Source organism: Hydra vulgaris, chromosome 14 (assembly GCF_038396675.1).
Source record: "Hydra vulgaris chromosome 14, alternate assembly HydraT2T_AEP".
Classification (NCBI taxonomy): domain Eukaryota; kingdom Metazoa; phylum Cnidaria; class Hydrozoa; order Anthoathecata; family Hydridae; genus Hydra; species Hydra vulgaris.
The window spans coordinates 37412501-37432379 of NC_088933.1; the positions used below are offsets into that span (position 1 = coordinate 37412501).

Below are 19879 nucleotides of genomic sequence, written 5' to 3' on the forward strand. Positions count from 1 at the left end.
ATATATATATATATGTACTAGGGTGTGACAGTTGCCCCTAAAATATTAAATTTTTATCGTAGACGGCTGTTTATAATTTTAGTATTGCATAATGGTCTAACTAGCATTTATGTGAAATTTCAAGAGGATTGTGCAATTTTTGTGGTAGCTCCGACCTTGCAAAGTTTTTGTTTTTTATCATTTTTATCCAATATATTGGGCAGTATCGGACTGGCACTAAAGGGCCTTGGGCAAGACATAGAGACATTGAAGCATATAAAATTGAAGCATATAAATATTATTTATTATTATTTATATGTTTTTTTGTGTGTTTAACTAGTTCATTTTTTTTTATAGTGGGGCCAAAATTATGATGACGAAGAAAGAAAATAACAAATATATTTGTTTTCAATTTTGTATAGCATAATAGTTATTATTGTTATTGTTATTATCATTTTTTTCTAATAATATATATTATTGTCATTAATATCAGAAGTTTACTTCAAATTAGTTTATTACTATTTATTAATGACTTTGAACTGTAACTTGAACTCCTTTCAAAAAAATATATATATTGATATTTTTTTTAGATAAACATTATTGTATGTTATTACATATTTTTCTTATTGTGTTTTGTAGTATATAATCATGGATAAAAAAGTACATAAAAAATATATATGAAATTGTTACTTGGCACCATTCCTCAAGATGATGATAAAAAAATTAAAGGTTCTAAACTGCCAACACAGAGACAAGTATTGTTATGTCCTTTATCAAACCTGAAAGGTTTGCACTGGGATCAAGCTATATCTGTAGCTATAGAAAATGTGCTCTTACACTATCAGAAAGCTAATATCCCAACTCATAAGGCAGAAAAAATATTGGTAGAGTAATCGAAGATTACTATGAAAAGGAATTCATTACTTTAATGAAATTGAAAGATTATAGAATATTCTGGGTTAAATAAAGTAGACACACAAAAGTCAAAAAAGCGAATAGAAAGACATCATCTGGAGCGAGAAGAAACAAACCCATGTAAACGTACTTTTGAAATGATAAATCTTGAACCAGGCACTAGCCTGCGAGGATGAGAATATTGAAGAAGTTACCACCATAGCATAAAATAGGAAACACAGAAGATTAGTTAAATGTGGCAAGATATCTTTGTTCCAGGGTTTTTCAATATATCATGATATATTGAAAAACTCTGATCTTGTTTCATGCAGTATCCGTAACAACATCTCATCAACCCAACTTAGTGCATTTGCGTATTCCCTTGTAGCAGCATGAGGGAGTGACCCTTACAAGCTATGTCTAAATGTAAGGACAGCCCACCGGTATAGAACCACCATTGTACCTTAAATAAGTTTGAAGATCAAAGAAAATTGGATGTCATTGCTTATAATGCTTGTGCATTGGGATAGAAAACTTATAGACACTGTTGATTTTAAAAGAACAAATGACCAATTGCCAATTATTTTGTCTGGGGCTGATGGAACAAAGCTCCTTGGTGTTTCGCCACTTCTAAAATCAACTAAAGAAACTGGTAAATTTCTTGGAGACATCATATCAAAAGCAACTAAAAAACTTCTTAGAGAATGGAATTGTGAAGAAAATGTTATTGGTTTGGTTTTTAATACAACCTCATCAAATACAGGTAAACTTAATTAATTAAATTTAGAATATATGAATGAAGATCTTACATCTACACTGTAGAGGTTAGCATTTTCAGGAAAGAGAACTGCTGCATGTGTTTCTTTACAGACGGAATTAGATTGCGCCCATTCTGATTTGCTTGTCAAAGGCATGTGGGTGAACTACTTTTGAGTCATTGCTGGGAAGGTTTGAAAATTGAGATATCAGCTAGTCCATATATTTTGATCCCTCAAATGTGAGTCTAATAGAATATACCATAGCGTTACCTTCAATCAATGAAGAGAGGCATGTAATAGTAAAAAGCTAATTTTAAAAATTGGGATGAGTGAATTTACTCTTTATATTTTTAACTTACAAGCTAACATTTGTTTACTATCTTTTTCACTTTTCAAGGTTCAAAAAACATTTCCCTCAACTATCGTCAGATGAACAAGCTAAGTATCATTACCCTATTACGATGTTTACAAAGGAAGAACGCCAGCAAGAGATGGCTAATTTTTTTCGTGAATTTTCAATACAATCTTTCACATTAGGTGACTACAAAGAGCTGGTTTAGCTTTGTTTGCTTATAATAACTAAGGGATCAAAACCAAAGAACTTCAAGATGCGCTATCTTGTTGCCCTTCTTAAAGCAAGATGGATGAGTAAACTCCTTTATACTCTAAAGATTGTGCTTCCATCTGGAAAGATCAAAGAACATTTTCAAAAAGCTAAAATTGTTACTAACAACCAAATAAGAAAATTGGGACGATTTATTGTGTTCACAGTTTCGGCATATGAGCAGTGGTGGCTTGTTTGTCCTGTACCCGCTAGTGCACCAGTTAATGACTTGTTTTTAGTGGAAAACCTGGTAAAATTCACTGAGCATGACTCAACTCTAGTTGAAAAATGCTTGAATGGCATTCAGTTGGCATATTTGGTACCTAGCTGAGGAGTTGATTCGATTGGCTCTGTTCTCATCTATGCTAGCAGTAAAAACTAAAGAGGAACTCTACTCTAATCTTTGAAAAGACTTTTGTCACAAAGAGAGTTGGAATTATCTTTGGGGGATATGGTAAGCCATATCTTCCTCCTACAATGGAGTATGGTACTTCTTTAGTTAACCTAATTGGGCCAGATTTATTCAGATTTTTTAGCATTTTTAGTATGCCCTATAAATTCCTTTATGCTCCAGCGCATGATTGGATTAATAGGGAAGATTATCAAAAGATGAAGCTGATTGTCGACAAACTTCAGGTGGTAAATGAGCCAGCAGAGCGTGGTGTTAAGGTGTGCTATGACTTTCTAGGTGCAACTAGGGTTAAGAAGTACTTTTAAGATGTTCTCCAAGTAGTAGAACCTGATAGACAACGGATTCCTAATCAGCAAATGCGATATCGTGCACAAAAAGAGAAATCATGGTTTCTTGTCCATGAAAACGAGTACTTTCATTTAGACAATTATACCTTATTACACCATGTAAAAAAAATTTTTCATATCATCTTCTACTTTGCAAAACTGTATTTAATATAAGAAAACCGTTTTTACTTTCTAAGCTCCATCATGGTATTAGAGTGTAGGAAAAAGAGTGATTTTTAGGCTAAAATCTGTATTTTAAATTTGACGGTGCTTATTCAATTATGGATTAATCTTAAAAAAACATTATACATTTTATTTTTATGACTAAATACAATATCAAAATTATGAACAGCATTATACGACAAAGTTGTATGTATTATTAATCAATTAAAAATATAATACATAAAATATAACATATCTCTTATGTTAAATACATATACATACACATATATACGACTCATTTTGAAAAAAAAAATTAATATTTTGTGTGGCCACCACCATTTTTTATCACTTCATTTAATCGACGCGGCATCGACTCAATTAAGTTTGCTATCAAACGGTCAGGTATCGTAACCCAAACTTGTTTTATGGCTGTCCAAAGATCATCCAAAGATGAAATATTATTTTTATGGATCTCTTTATCCATATAGTCCCACAAATTTTCAATGGGATTAAGGTCTGGACTTTGGGCAGGCCAATTTTCAAAAAGGAAGATATTGTTATCCTTGAGCCATTTTTTAACTTGTTTAGACGTATGGCAAGGAGCATTATCATGTTGAAATTTAATTTCATCCTCTTCTAATTCTTCCAGTGTGGGAAGCAAAGACCATTTCGTCTTTGCTTGTAAGACAATTTCGAGGCGTCTTAAAGATTAGGTGTTCAAAATACACCCATGTAAAAAAGTACCTCTTCTTACAGCACGCCATAAAAAGGCAAGGTTAGCTTGGGTAAAATATAATAAAAACACAGACTAGACAAAAGTCCAGACCTTAATCCCATTGAAAATTTGTGGGACTATATGGATAAAGAGGTCCATAAAAATAATATTTCATCTTTGGATGATCTTTGGGCAGCCATAAAACAAGTTTGGGTTACGATACCTGACCGTTTGATAGCAAATTTAATTGAGTCGATGCCGCGTCGACTAAATGAAGTGATAAAAAATGGTGGCGGCCACACAAAGTATTATTTTTTTTTTTCAAAATGAGTCGTATATATGTGTATGTATATGTATTTAACATAAGAGATATGTTATATTTTACGTATTATATTTTTAATTGATTAATAATACATAATTTACTGAAAAATTGTACTGTTCACTTTTTTTTGCTCGCCAGTGTATATATATATATATATATATATATATATATATATATATATATATATATATATATATATATATATATATATATATATATATATATATATATATATATATATATATATATATTTATATATATATATATATATATATATATATATATATATATATATATATATATATATATATATATATATATATATATATATATATATATATAATCTAGGTTATTTTAGAAGTAGTTTTTAAAGTGTTATATTTCCAGCTATTGTTACATTCTCGCGATTTTTTTTTTTCTGTTTCACACAATAATAACATCTTTTCTTGGTTTTTATAAGACCACCATCTTTTTCTATTTTTACATTATTTAGTTAAATTTAAGAATATTGGATTCTAGAACATGGTTTTTAGAACCAAGTGCATTACAGCATAAGACACCAAAAGTTTAATTTTTTACCGTTTCAACAATAAAACCAGGTATATAAGAAATAACTGCTTTTTACACTCAGTTTGCAATAAAATCTTATTAACAATAAAACAATCAATTAGTTGTAACAACATTTTCTAGCACTGGTAAAGTTACTTTTATCTTTTCAATTTTAGTAAATATTTTATAAATTTCAAATGTGTTATTTACTTATCATCGTTTTTGTTATATAGAGTTATGTATTACTTATATTAGTTCGCTAGAAAGAGAATTCAATATTAAAGATGCTATAGGGGCAACATTAGAAATTATAGCTTTTACATAAGCATATTTATATGAATGTGTGGATCACTCAATTTAATAAATAATACCATGGTTAATAATAATGCGTTTGCTCATTTTTATTGGAGTGTGGTTAATTAATGTAAAAGTATAATATCAGGGTGGCAATCAAGTTTTCATGAATATTCTCCATGAATTATCCCAGACTCTTATAAAAATTATATGATTTTCCTATTAAATAAATCAAAATTCCTTGACTTTTGCAAAAAAAATTTAAATCTCTGACTTTTGCAGGATGTCCAGAAATCTACTTTTTTATAAAATAATTTATTGAGAAGCATTTTTAATTGATTAAAAATTTAAATATATTTAAAGAAGAGTATTAGTTTTAATTTGTCTTTTTTTTAAATTACTTAAATTTGGTATAACTTTCCCAAAACTAGGTCTTTTGAATAAGTTGTAAACTTTCATAACATTTTTTGTTGATTTGTCATTACTCAGGTTTACATTCAGCACTTTTACATTATAAAATATTTCACTAACGATGTTATTTATTAAGTTTCAAAAGAATTTCAAAAAGCAAAATTTAAAAAGCTTATAAGAATTTGTCGTTTTAAATTCTTTAAATTGTTTAAATTCTCTTTTTTCTTTATATTCCTTAGTTGCATCGGCATGTGATGCAAATAGTGATGTGATATAACATTTCTTTTTAAAATGATTTTATATGCAAACTTTGGACATTTTGTATATTATACATTTATTTTTTAGTATTTAAAGGCATTGATATCTGATAGCAATGGTAGAATTGTTGCGTCTTTTCAAAATTTTTATAAATGATTAGTCATAATATTATCTATTGCATTCTTTTTATTTTTTACTTTATAAAAATGGCGGCAACAATTTTTACCAGTAGTAAACTTACTCATATTTTTTCAACAATTATATTTTCCATAAATTTGAAGGTGGTCAATATCTGTTGTTTTTTTTTTATATTTTTAAGTTATTTTTTAGTTTTCTTTAGTGATGTCGAAAACTAGTTGCTACAAGGTTGTACCTTTTCAAAATACATATAAATACTTAATTAAATGATTTTATATTATAAATCACAAATGATTTAATGACTTTTTGTGGGTTATCGTTTTTTGATTTTATTGTTGCCATTGATAAGGTTATAAATTCTATATTTTTAAAATAATTATAAACTATACAACTTTATTAACTTTGAATAAGTAAACTTTGGACGTTATTTTAATTATTTTTAATTTATTTTAATAGTTTTCTTACATTTTTAAATGTTCTCGAACTATAAATTAGGGTGATACAAAACTTAAAAAAACTTAGGAAGTCTACAAAAAAAATTTAGATTCCTTAGTAATCTAGAAGAAAAGAAGAGCTATACGTAAATTTGAAAATTTTACATTCTATTTTTTATTTCTTCGCATTTTTTTATTATCTTCACATCATTCAGCACGTTTTTAAAACTTGTGTCAAAAACTCAAGATACTCAAGAACATATATTATCATATGATATATTCACAATTATTTTTTAAAGAAATTTATGCTGCAATTGCTCTAACCACTGCCCCACGGCCGCACTATCTACCTACATAGTGGAGGCAATAATGGTGAAAATAGTTCAAATTATGATGCCAGCATGAAAGCAAGTGCTCTAACCACTGCACCACGGCCGCACTATCTACCTACATAGTGGAGGCAATAATGGTGAAAATAGTTCAAATTATGATGCCAGCATGAAAGCAAGTGCTCTAACAACTGCGCCACGGCCGCACTATCTACCCACATAGTGGAGGCAATAATGGTGAAAATAGTTCAAATTATGATACCAGCATGAAACTTGACAAAATTGCTGTCAACAACTTTATATATTGATAGAGAAAAGGACACTATTCATAAATATCTTTCGTTTTAAGTTATTGTAAACTTAATTTTAAGATAAATGGACTTAAAGAACTTCATCTTATAATGTAAACTAGCTTTAAACAAAAGCGGAAACGATTAACGTGGTCAAACATTTTATAAAATTACCCACTTGATAGTTTTATTAGGTAAGTGCAAACAGTGTTTGTAAACAAAAAATCGACGGTTTGCTCGTTTTCTGCTTATTAGTAAATTTTCTTTCATAATAAGTAACTATCATGATTGTATAAGCCACACGCTATTTTTTAAGTTTTTCCGGAATTATTATAATTTATAAATGAATTTTCTTTTTATATAATTTTATTTACTTAATTTTTTACTATTGCCAAGCTTTTACTAACATTATAAATTTTATAATGTTGATAAAAGCTTGAACAAAACAACTAAAAATTAGTTAGCTTTATAATGAAGCTAGTTGCTTTTAATGTTATTTTACTATATTAATGCAAAATTAGTGAAACCTATACAAATCATAATCATAAAATTAAATAACAAAAATAACGTATGAAAGATAATAATAAGTTTTAATGTCTCAGAAGAGTTTCAATCTTGTAAATGCTGCAACAGGTTATGAGTTACCAACAGCAACAGATAATGGAACAGAATGATATAAATGCTTTAAATGTCATGAGCAATCATTAATCAATAGCGACATGATTAAACCTTCTAAATCAAAAAAACAGCAAAGGGACACTGGATATTTATTTTATTTTATAAAATTAATTATTTTTATTAATGCAAACAAACTTCAAGAATTAAATCTATAAATAGGGTTTTAGATGGCCCTGAAGATTATTTAAAATGGCTTTTCAATATCAGTTTTTATATAAAAAGATTAAACTTAATTATTTCAGTCTTAAATAAATAGACATCATTATTACAATCTTATCTATGAGCACCCTTTTTGAAATTTCTCTACATAAAAGCGGAATATTATTATTATAGCTATTATTATATTTAATAAAAATAAATTTTAGTTTTTATACTTTTACTGCTTTCAATAATATCGTGTTACAAAAGATCGTTTTAATATTATGCTTACTATCAAATATTGGGTTTAATATTTAACTTAAATTTTTTTTGAGCAAGTTATTTATTTTAATTGTGGAAAGTCATATGTATTACTACTTAAAAAATTTTTTTTGGTCCATAATTTAGCGTATAAGTTTGCCCAATGGACAAATAATCACGTTTATATATTTCCTGTAGTTCCTAAAGTCACTAAAAACATAATGTAAACGCAATATAGATAAATTAAACTATTATGTATATTAAAAACTTTATTTTTCCAAGGAGACTTACCGTTGGAGGGATTCTAAAGAATGACTTTTCTCTTCTCCTATAAATAAAACATTTATATTGGTAATTGTAAATTTTAAATTGAATAGTTTGTTTAGTCATTTTTATATATAAAAATCATACACTTTTAATTTTTTTAATTAAAAATAATTACTTTTTATAAGCAAGAACAAGTATAAGAACAATAACAAGTAGAACTAAGAATGCCGCTATGCCAACAACAATCTGACCAATGTAACTCGCTTTTCCTACAATAGCATCGCTTTTTGCTGGAAGGTTTGTTGTGCCATTCGATTTTTTATTAGTTGTTATTACGTTTGTCGTTAAAGTTACTATTTCACTACTTTCTGTTATTATAGTTACAACTGGTGTGGCATCGGTAAATGCGGATGCATTTTGTGTAGTTATGATAGTAGTAGAAAAGTTTGAACTGTTAACAGTGCTAAAACTTCCATTATTTAGAGGAATATCAGTTTTTACGTTTGTTGTAGTATTCGGACTAGAAGTACTGATTATAGTGCTAAAACTTCCATTATTTAGTGGAATATTAGTTATTATGCTTGTACTAGTATTCGGACTTGAAGTACTGATTAAAGTGCTAAAACTTCCATTATTTAGTGGAATATCAGTTATTATGCTTGTAGTAGTATTCGGACTTGAAGTACTAATTAAGTTTGTAGATAAATTTGACCTCGCAGATGTTGTCGATTCGGAAGTGTTTGGTAAACTTGCACTAGTTGTTGTAGTCGTTGCTAACGTTGTAGAATTTAACCCTGATGTTGTAGTAGAAATGGTGGTAAGAACTGTTGTACTTGGTCCTGTTGTCGTAGTTGTTGTTGTTGTTTTCACAGGGATCGGAGTTGTAAACCCTGTTGCATTTGAAATTGAACTTTCGGTCAAAGGATCTTAAATAAAACGGATTTTACAGTTTAAATTGAGTAATGACATATAATTTTAATTTTAACATTGAATGCGTTTTTTTTATATTATTTATTTGCCGTTTATTAAAATGAAAAAAAAAATTACAATAGCATAAAACTTGGTTGGAGCACGAAGAAAAAGTTGTCTTCCAAGCCACATTAAATGGTGATTAGAAGGGTTTGTAATGCCGGTTATCGATGAACCGGTTTACCGGTAAATAGCTAAACTTGATTCAAATTTTTAAAAGATTGCTTAAGTTTGAAATTGTTTGATAAATTATTTATATACACTTTCTTGTCAATAACATTATAAATTTTAAGAGCATTCTCTTGCTTGAATTTTACGACTGTAATTAAAAACTTTTGAAATATTGCAGATGTTAGCTTGTTTTGCATAATCAACTAATAATATTTGCTCGATTGCTGACGTTTTTTGTAGTCGAAGAAATTTTTTTAATTTCATTTTAAAGATCTACAATACCGTTTAATAAATAAAAGTTCAATTTGTTATTAGTATCGTATAGAAACGAGATATATAGCCGTATGTAAACAATGCTCAAAAAGAATTAAAACAGCAGGTGGAAGTACTAGTAGTTCAAATTGCCATCAAAAAAGTCAACTTAAAATTAATGTGTTAAAAAGAAAAATAGAAAAATGCTCAGAAGAACCGGCAATTGCTGTAGCATCAAAAATTACTTCTTTTTTGAAAAAAAAACAGACGAATCTTTCAAAGCTGTTTTTTCAAAAATGATTGCAAAAGGTGGCTTTTCTATCAATAAGTTTTGCACATCTGAAGGTTCAAAGATATTATTAAAAACAAAAGACTACATAAATTGCCCAAAACCATTAAACAAAAAAGTTATGTATTATGCCAATAAAATAAGGAAAGTAGTGGAAAATAAAATTTTACAGAATAACCTAAATAAAAAAACGGTAAAGTTACTTAATAAAAACCATCATTTACGTATGGTCTTGGTAATAATATAAGTGTTCTATAATATTAGTGCAACAGATGTACAAGATGATAACAAATGTTATGCTAATGTAATACTTAATATTTATTCTGATTTCGATTATTTGGAAATTGAACTTGAAAACTTTGAAGAAAACCACGAAGCAAACGAGACTACCTATTTTGCTTTACACAACGCAGAAATAAATTAATTAATTAATTACAAAAATTTGAAAAGTCATAAAAATTATGAGAAAATCGTCTACCAAGAATGATATACTACAGCAAAAATTCTTTCAAGAAACTGTCGGTAAAGAACTTTCTTTATATTTAGATTGTAAAACTAGATGGAGTAGTTTTATTAAGCATGCTGAAAAGATTTTTAAATCTTAACGATGCTGATCTAAAAACTCTGATAGATTTAAAAAAGGACATAAATTTTAATGAAAACTAAGTAAAATTATTTTCAAATATAATATCAAGCTTGCAACCTATTAAGTTAGGTAGGGAAGACCGGTGCTAGTTGCAACAAATTTTATAGAAACTGCATTTATATCCTATAACTTAGATTTTTTTAAATTTTTAATCAGGGGTTTATAAATTTGTAAATTTGTCAGATTGTACGTTTTTAAAACGTTCTTTGGACGTTTTTATTAGATTTAAACCTTATAAAATTTAATTGGCAACAAAAATTTTATAATATATATTAAGGGAAAGTAGTACTTTTATTGTACTGTAATACTTTTATTATGCGAGACTTCACGTATACCTGACTTTTTTAGTAAACTGATAATTATATTCAAAGACTAAAGAAATAAAACAAAAAACGAAACTAATTACTTTAACTCCAAAGTGTTTCTAAAAAAAGTATTCTCTTAGTCAATAAACCTGTTAAGAAAAATTAAGAGAAGTTTTTAAGATATTTAAGTTCGGTTTATAGAATATAAAAACACAACATTTTATTTTAAAAAAATTAAAATATAAAAAGATAAAACAAATTTTAAATAAAATTTCATTAAAAAAAACAAACTATGAATTTCCAAGCAAAAAACTTTTATTAAAAAATAAACAAGCATCAAAAAAAAAGTTAATATAAAAAATAATGTAGAAATTTTAGCTTTTGTTTCCTAATTTTTTCTAACTTACTTTTTCGTTAAACTAATAATTAATTTTTTCGTTAATAATAATTATAATAATAACTAATTTTTTCGTTAAAAAATTGTTTATTACATTAGATACAGAAAAGTAATAAACCAAAATATTTTACATTTATTTTATGATTCAACTTACCCCAAGCCATATGTTGCAACTTACTCAGTATGCATCACGATCATTCTAATCAATGTATATAGTTATATACATTGCAGATGTATTTTTAATACATTTTGGCACAGATATATTTTTAATACACTGTTTCCAGTTTAGGATGTTGAACGCTGGATCTTCTTGACCTAATGCATGGGTTTTGCTTTTGTCTCTGTTTTTATGACTAGGCAACTCATTCTGTTATCTCCTAATGAGGGTACAGCTCTACAACTCAGTTTGATGGTTCTGAAGCGACTAATTCCATCAACAGCTAAAAAATATCAGAGTACTATCTATGCTTTGAGTTAAGTTCTTTAAAAATTTAAAATGACTAAAGTACCAAAAACCATTAAACTTAAAAAATCATCATCATCACCAAGTTCTCTAAACCTATCATTCACTAATATACGTGGTCTTCGAAGTAACTTTTCTTCTGTTGAGTCTTGTTATTATCTCTTGCAAGGTTCACCAGACCTACTTCCCCTTTTTGAGACTAATTTGAGTTCATCTTTCTCATCTTGTGATCTTAGTGTTGATGGTTCTTCCTTAAATTCGTAGAAACTTTAATAGTCACATGGTTGACCTGGGCATTTTCATTCATACGAATTCATCAATTTGGCGGGAAACTAGGTTTGAATCCACAGACTATTATCTTATACACTTTCGTTAAGCACCACTTTACTCTTTTTTTTTTTTTTTTGGTGATTTTAATCCTCATCAAACTAAATTGGCTTGATTCTAGTATCAGTGACTCTGATGGCGTTAAGACCCTCAACTTTTATTTTTCTCAATCTCTAACTCAAATAGTCAACTTTCCAACTCGCCTTCCAGACAATCCGAATCATTTACTTTCTATACTCGACTTATGTCTTGTTTCTAATCCTAGTTAATGATTAGTTTCTCCACATTCACCCTTAGGTGCTTCTGACCGTGGTTTGATCTTCTAAAACTATTATCTCATTCTTTATCATCATCAAAATTCCTTATCATTGTACCTTTTACAACTACCTTAAAACTGACTGGGACTCTTTCCGTGATTTTCTTCGTGATGGTCCTTGAGTAGAAATCTTTCGTCTTCCAGCAGACAAATATGCTCCTCGCATAACTTTGTGGATTCAGGTTAGTATGGAATCTTTTATTCCCTCTTAACGATTCCAGGTCAAACCCCACTCTTCTCCATGGTTTTCTCTCATTGTGGTGCTGCAATTTCCAATTGAAACCATTACTTCCATATCTATCAGCAAAACAATTTTCCAGAAAACAGACGTCTGTTTACTATTGCTAGAAACCATTGTAAAATGGTTTTGTCTAACACCAAAACCCACTATTCTCAGGATACAAAATCTCCTATTTCATAACAAAAAATAGGCTCTCGTGACTTCTGGAGAATCTTTAACAGTGTCAATAATAAGGGCAAATCTGTTCAGACCAAACCCTATGTGGTTGAGTCTTTGTCACCTCACCTAAAGACAAAGCTGAAATGTTTGCTAAGAACTTTTCATCAGTATCATCTCTTGATTCCACTAATTGCGTTCTATCTGATATAGCCGTCAAACAGGTTGATCCATTGCTTGACATTTGTATAACTCCAGCTTCTGTATCTAAAGCAATTTCCTGCTTTGACTCTTCTACAGCTTGTGGCCCAGATAAAATATCTGTTACAGTCTAGCAGAAATTTTCTCCGGAGTTGTCGTCTATACTTTCAAAACTATTTAACTAGTGCTTATCAGAGTCTTGTTTTCCATTCTGCTGGATAACGGCATCTGTTATCCCTATTTTCAAAAACTCTGGAGGGCAATCTGACTTGTCATGTGGGGATTTAAAAAACATGTACACTAATTTATCTATGTTTATTTTTTACATAAGTATATACCTATTTCTAATGTTTGTTTTTTGTTTATACTTATATATTCTTTATATTTTCATTGTTAATTTGCACAGTTGTTATTTATGGAACTTACTATTGACAAATAAAAGGTGTTTTTTTTTATTGTACAATGTTTTTGTTATCTTTAGTTGAATCTACAAGGCCTACCACTGGTAAGTTTGTGTATCTTAACTTTTCTTAGGGATCAGAAAAATAAAAGTTTAAATGCTTTGTGATTGGCTCATATTTTTTTGTTTTAAGGTTTAATTCAAATTTTGTTCATTGTCCGTTCATTGGTTTCTAGAGTTTGTATCTTTAAGAACAAAAATAATTGATGAATATATTTAACGCTAATTTTTTTTCTTCTGGTTTATTACACCTTTTTAACTTTAAAACTATCTTCATCTGGTACGGTTGGAAAGTTTTAAAAACCATTAATTATTAATAAGTTATGCTTTCCTTATCAAATGCAATATTTATTTTTTGTAACAACCTTGTAACCTTAGTTTCTTCTTCAACTGCAACTATCGGTTTGTTTAAAAATTATTACTTTTTAATATGCATATGCATTTCTCATCAATTGACCTTTCCCCATAAATGCAATGCATTATGTTATTTGTATTTACGCGGAAGTAAACAACAAAAAAAGCCGAGTAAAATGTCAAATACTGAAAGTACTGAGATGGTACCAATTGACTTTGGTGTATTTTATTTCACACTTTTAAAATTTTTTAGTTCAAATTTTAAAAACCATATTATTGGAGTAAAATTTGCACTACATAAGACTTTGAAGAAAAGATAACGACAAGTGCATTAAACCAAGGGCGGCGGAAGCGGGGAGGAGGGGGCCAAAGAAGCCTTTCCCACCTACTTCCTCCCCCCCCCCACTTCCTCCTCCCCACCACCCTCTCCCCCACTTTTTATAAATCTAGCGTTTACCCCCTCCACTCTAAAGACAGATTATTATTTTTACCAGTTAATACAAAATACAGTATTTATAACCATATTTGTAACAGTAACGGTAATAATAGTACTTGTTTTCATATGTAGACTTGTTTAGATCAAGAACGTATAATTAGATTGACGTTTAGCGCATTTTTTAAAAGCCAAGATATCCGCGCTATTCACTGTTACAAATAACAATAGCAAATAACAATATAGAACAGCTGTTAACTATATTTATCTTGAGAATATTTTTACTTGATTATGCTTCAAAAAAACGATAGTCTCACCAAACCAATTTTAAAAAAAGGTATTAACGATATAATCTAAATTGGCCGATAAGTTTAAAATTAACGATGACGATAATAAGGCTTTCTTAAAAAATACTGTTTTCTTTTAAAAGGTTAACAGAAGATAATTATTGATGAAGTTTTAAATTCTATTACATTAAATGTTGCAACTACTTTACCGGTTTTTGCATTTAATCTAGTGGTTGTTTGCACAAATCTGGTGTTTTTTTCCCTTTAATCTGGCGGTTTTTTGCATTTAACCAGACGGTTTTTTGAATTTAGCCTGACGGCTTTTTGCTTTCAATCTGGCGGTTTTAAAATTTATATAAATTTTATAATGCATGGTATGAATCGCTTAAATGATTAGTAATAAAAGTATAAACTTTTAAAAAATACGACTTTATTCTCTATTACTGTCATCTCCATTAATACATTGCGTAAGAAAAGATTTGCAGTGCCTCACGAAGTTTGAAAAATCGTGTTCAGTAATTCGCTCACAACCGTTCCCCATTCGTTCTAATAAATTTTTATTTCCGATTGGAGCTATTTGTCCTCTTTTAGTATTCTTAATTTTCGAGGATGTCTCTTCACGAGAATTTAGAAAAGATGAGTATCGCGGTAAAAAACGAATACCATAGGGATAACTATCATAAAAATCTGATAATGAATGATGAAAGTTAACGTTGTCCATCACCAAGGTAAACTCTTCTTCTTTCCTCAAAATGCTTTTAAGTGTATTTAAAGATATCTGCTTATTAGATATCCTTTAAAGATATCTGTTGTCACCCCTACGCCAATTATTGCTTCACTGTGGACTATGTTTAAACAATTTAATGCTAATATCATGGTTATGTTACGGCCTATTGATGACAATACACATTGATTTGGGGTTGTTCCTCGGAAACTGTATCCGTGGTTTTTTATATGAAGATTGAACGGACTTACATCAATTCATATAAAATTTCTGTAATGTCGTTGCAATGTCAAGTTTAAATACCATGAAACATATGTTTTTCTGTCTTCTTTTACCTCTGCAGTATTGCGTCTTTGACTAATGTCTTATACTTTTATGTGTATAATTCAATTTTTTTAACCATTGCCATAATGTAGAGACATTTACATCAATTCCCAATTCTACCTTTATCTTGTTTAGATTACAGTTTTTGATATCCCCAATTAAGACGTCCTATTAAAGTCACACTTCTATAAACGAGTTCTGATACTTTTTTTACACTTTTTCCTATCGTTAATTACAAGATTATTCATCAAATTTTTTATTTCAACATTAATTTCATTGTCTTAGTGCGTTATTCATTTTAGAGTTTTAAAAAATTAAAGAGAAAACGAGCTTAAATTGTGTATTAGAAAGTTAAATTAAATGAAGCAATAAAAACAAAACTATTTATCATGATAAAGAAAAACCGTCAGATTGAATGCAAAAAACCGCCAGATTAAATGCAAAAAACCCCCAGGTTAATTGAAAAAAACCACCAGATTAAATGCAAAAACCATTACTTCGAACAAAAGTTTTAACACTTCAACCTAAAAACTCTGAAACTTATATCAAGTTTTTTACAAAATGTTATAAACTTATATCAAGTTTTTTACAAAATCTCAACGAATGTTAATACTTTTGAATTTCTCTCTTTCTCATTCTTTAACATAATTGGTCATACAATTTAGTTAGTCAAATAATATATTTATATTTTGTTTGAAGAGCTTTCAAAGAAGAATTTTAACTATTGATTAAAACTTCAACTATAATTATTTTTAACCAGAATGCGACATGAGTTTGAGGAACAAACCTGTTCTTGTGTCTGATATTAAGTCTAATGATGTTATTGGGAATGATACTTCCTGCAAAACGGTTTCTAAACGACGAAAGAACTTAAGTAGTTTTTTTTTGTATTTTTCTATAAAACAATGATTCCATTGCAAATAAGGAAAATATTAACTGTATTTTTTTATTATTTAGTTAATAGTTCAGTAAAAAGTAAGAAGAATGACACGCCACCAATTATGATTAATGTTACGAATGTAATTACAAATTAAATTGCATCAGGTTTCATTATGTCTAGAGGTTTCATATCAGAAAAAGACAAAACACCATATACCTCGAACTGCTGCGATATTACCAAACCAATAAACAATATTCCAAGAATGCAGATAAGCAATAAAGATACGGCACGTCTATACGGAAGTTGTGTGAGGTATTTCAATCAAGACTGGTGCACCAAAAGACAATGGCTTTATCTTTGTAAAAGTAAGAAAAAAGCCTTCTTTTTCTTTGTTTGCCGTTATGAAGTACATTACAAACTTGTTACATCAAAGTGTGATGAACATGCATTTACTTTTGATGGGTTTAATGATTGGAAAAACTGCCCGACAGATCTTGACAAGCATGAGAAATCAATTTTCCATGAATGCTTTGAAAAATAGAAAGAAAATCTTTTTTCTAATCAAAAACCATTCAGTTCTCTTCTTCCTAATGGAAAAATGCTACAGCAAGAGAAAAACAGAATCTGTTTAATTACAGAAATAGACTCTAGCCTATAATATAACTAGCTGTACAGGGCTTATCCGATCAGGGTTATCGGGGTTACCTATCCGAGTACATTATAAATTAGAAGGTAATTTACGAAAGCTACTTGAACTTTTATCAAATAACTGCAAAGATTGGTTAATTCTCTGGTCTTTCCATGTTTAATCCATCCATGACCTCTTGATTTTGGATTGGACCTCAAATGTTGTTGATTATTTTGAATCCACTATGCCATCAGAACTGAAGCCTTATTAAAAATTAAAAATAAAAAACTCAAACTATCATACTAGGTGATATATTTGTATTAAATAATATTTTACACAATTTTTAAATTAAAGTTATTGTGCCTTCATTAAGTAAACTGTCATAGCGGGAACTTAAAATTTCTTCGCTGGTACAACTTTCGTCGTCCATACAACTTTTTTCACTGTCGCTCATTTTCAATGCCAAATATATAAAGACAATATACCAAAAGATAGAAAAAATGTGCTCTATTTAATGTTACCATTTTTAATGAACAAACAGCGGTATTTTGCTTTAAAAAGTCATAGTTTCAAGGACCACTTGAAAGCCCCGATCGTGGCTCATCGCGCTCTGACGGTATAGCCACGATCGTGGATCGTCGCGCTCACAGGGTTAAAGTAGTTTAAGGGAAAAAAAGATTTATGTAAACAAATAAAATTAAGAAAATATTAAAGAACGTATTTTATTGTTAACTCGGATATTTGTATAGAATGATTAGGAAATTATTGGAAAAGGATTCAATCCAAGTTTTAATCACCACTATTAGTAAAGTTAAAAACAACGTGGCGAGAATTTAAAAGAAAAGATGATTTAAATGGCAAATTGTTGAATGTCGACATCGACCATTAAAGCTAAATTTTCGGCAACTTTTTAGATAAATAACTTATTAAAAAAAGACAATCCACAAACTCTTTCTGAATTATCTAGAAAGATTAAGGAATCAAGAAAGTCAATTAAACTTTATATTGATAAAATTATATTGATAATTTTAAAAAAAGTTTCAAAAAGATGTGTACATGCATCATCACCTTGTGCAATTGAGAGATGATTTACCAGATCAAAAAAACTTTACGGATTTATTAAGAAAAAGTGGACAAAAATTATTATAACTAATGAAAAACTATTTCATCTTAGTGATTGTGATCAAAAATTCAAACATATTTACATAAATAAATATCAAAAGACTACATCCAAAAAATAAATTTTATTTCCATCAAGACTCCGAACCTAGTTTCTTCGAAAATAACCATTAAATTTTTAAATGACCAAAAAATCAAGTTTATTCATCCTGAAATACAGACACCAAACTTAACAGATAACGCGCCTATGGACTTTTTTACATGGGGTTATATGTTAAATTAATTAAAAAAATGAAAAGCAAAAACTATTGCTGGGCTTATTTGGAATATAAAAGTATATATGGAGGAACATCCCTCCATATATACTTTTGTATTCCTTATAAAAGTATATATGGAGGGATGCTTCTCCATGCTTTATTTATAAAAACTTATAAAGCATTGATGTTTTGGTCTAAACGTTGTAAACTTATCTATGATAACTAGGGTCATCAAATTGAACGTTTAAGAAAAACAAAAATTAAGAATTAAAAAAAATGTTTCTTTTTAATTATGTTTTTATTTCAATGTCACATGACTGTATAGTCTGTTTATGAAAAACATATGGCTTGCTCAAAACGCGAATTTCGGCAGCTAGGTTTTACGCCACGTTTTCGTTCGGCAGAAAACAAAATCCCCAAGTGCCTACCTTAGATGATGACGGTGAAAAACATTTGTATTCAAATAGCAAATATTTGGAGAAAAACGCTGTCGGACAGCTGCTGGTAAAAATTTGAGAAGAAAAATGTCTTTTTTTTTATAGCTTCTTTGTTTCTAATACACAATATTGTGTACTCTATATTTATAGAGTTTGTAAATCCTACTATTTTTCAACAATTAAATATTAGTAGCTAAAGAGTTTTTTACTTTCACAAATTCAATAAATTCTTAACAACTGGAACGCCAATGCAATCAAAGTGAGGAAAAAAGTTTACCTCAAGGTTCTAAAAAAGTTGGACAAGACCATATAAACCTTTTCCAAAAAATTGAGGTTCATTATTGCAGGAAAAAGACACATAAAAAATTTATTAAAGGATCGCTCAATATAGGTAAACTGTGAGATCTTTTTAAAATATATTGGTGAGTTCTTTTAAATCAAAAAAAGATTTATGTGACACATGCTATGAATATTGCAACATTGTTAATGCAAACAATGAGCAGACAAATAGTTAAAATAAGCACACAACATTAAGGAATGATACCAAAAATAAACGTGCAAAGTATTGTCAAAATGCTAAACCTAAAACTGCAGTTGTATTGATCTTGAAAATGTTATAAGTTTTCCTCGAGCTAATGTTGAAAACTTTTATTACAAGCGGAAACTTTCAAATTTTAACTTAACTGGTCAATGTTCGCTTAACAAGAAAAATCATTGCATCCTTTGGCATTAAGTAATGGCTAGCCGTGAAGGAAATGATATAGCCAATGCTGTAACATTTTCGCTTATAAAAATAATGGATAACCTTGACATACATAAGTTCATACTTTTGGTTTGATTCATGTGTACCACAAAACCGCAATAGTTTCATGTGAGCAGCTTTGCGAGAATTTATTATACATTACCTATAAATAAAAGTCATACAGCAGAATTTTTCCAAGCCAGGTCACTCCAGCATTCAAGAATGTGATAACATTCATAGTTAATTTGAAAAATCTCTCTCTGCTGCAGAAATATTTTGCTT

At 29.0% G+C, this 19879-nt stretch overlaps 1 protein-coding gene across 2 annotated transcripts in view; it reads right to left on the minus strand.

The window, feature by feature from the left end:
* LOC101241498 (mucin-2) overlaps positions 1-19879 on the minus strand; it is a 68585-nt gene that overhangs the window by 11137 nt on the left and 37569 nt on the right. For both annotated transcript variants that reach the window (XM_065818535.1, XM_065818536.1), the window contains exons 5-6: positions 8395-9145; positions 8244-8280 (exon numbers count right to left, since the gene is read on the minus strand). In XM_065818535.1, the coding sequence (XP_065674607.1) occupies positions 8244-8280; positions 8395-9145 (788 nt within the window). The remainder of the gene's footprint in view (positions 1-8243; positions 8281-8394; positions 9146-19879) is intronic.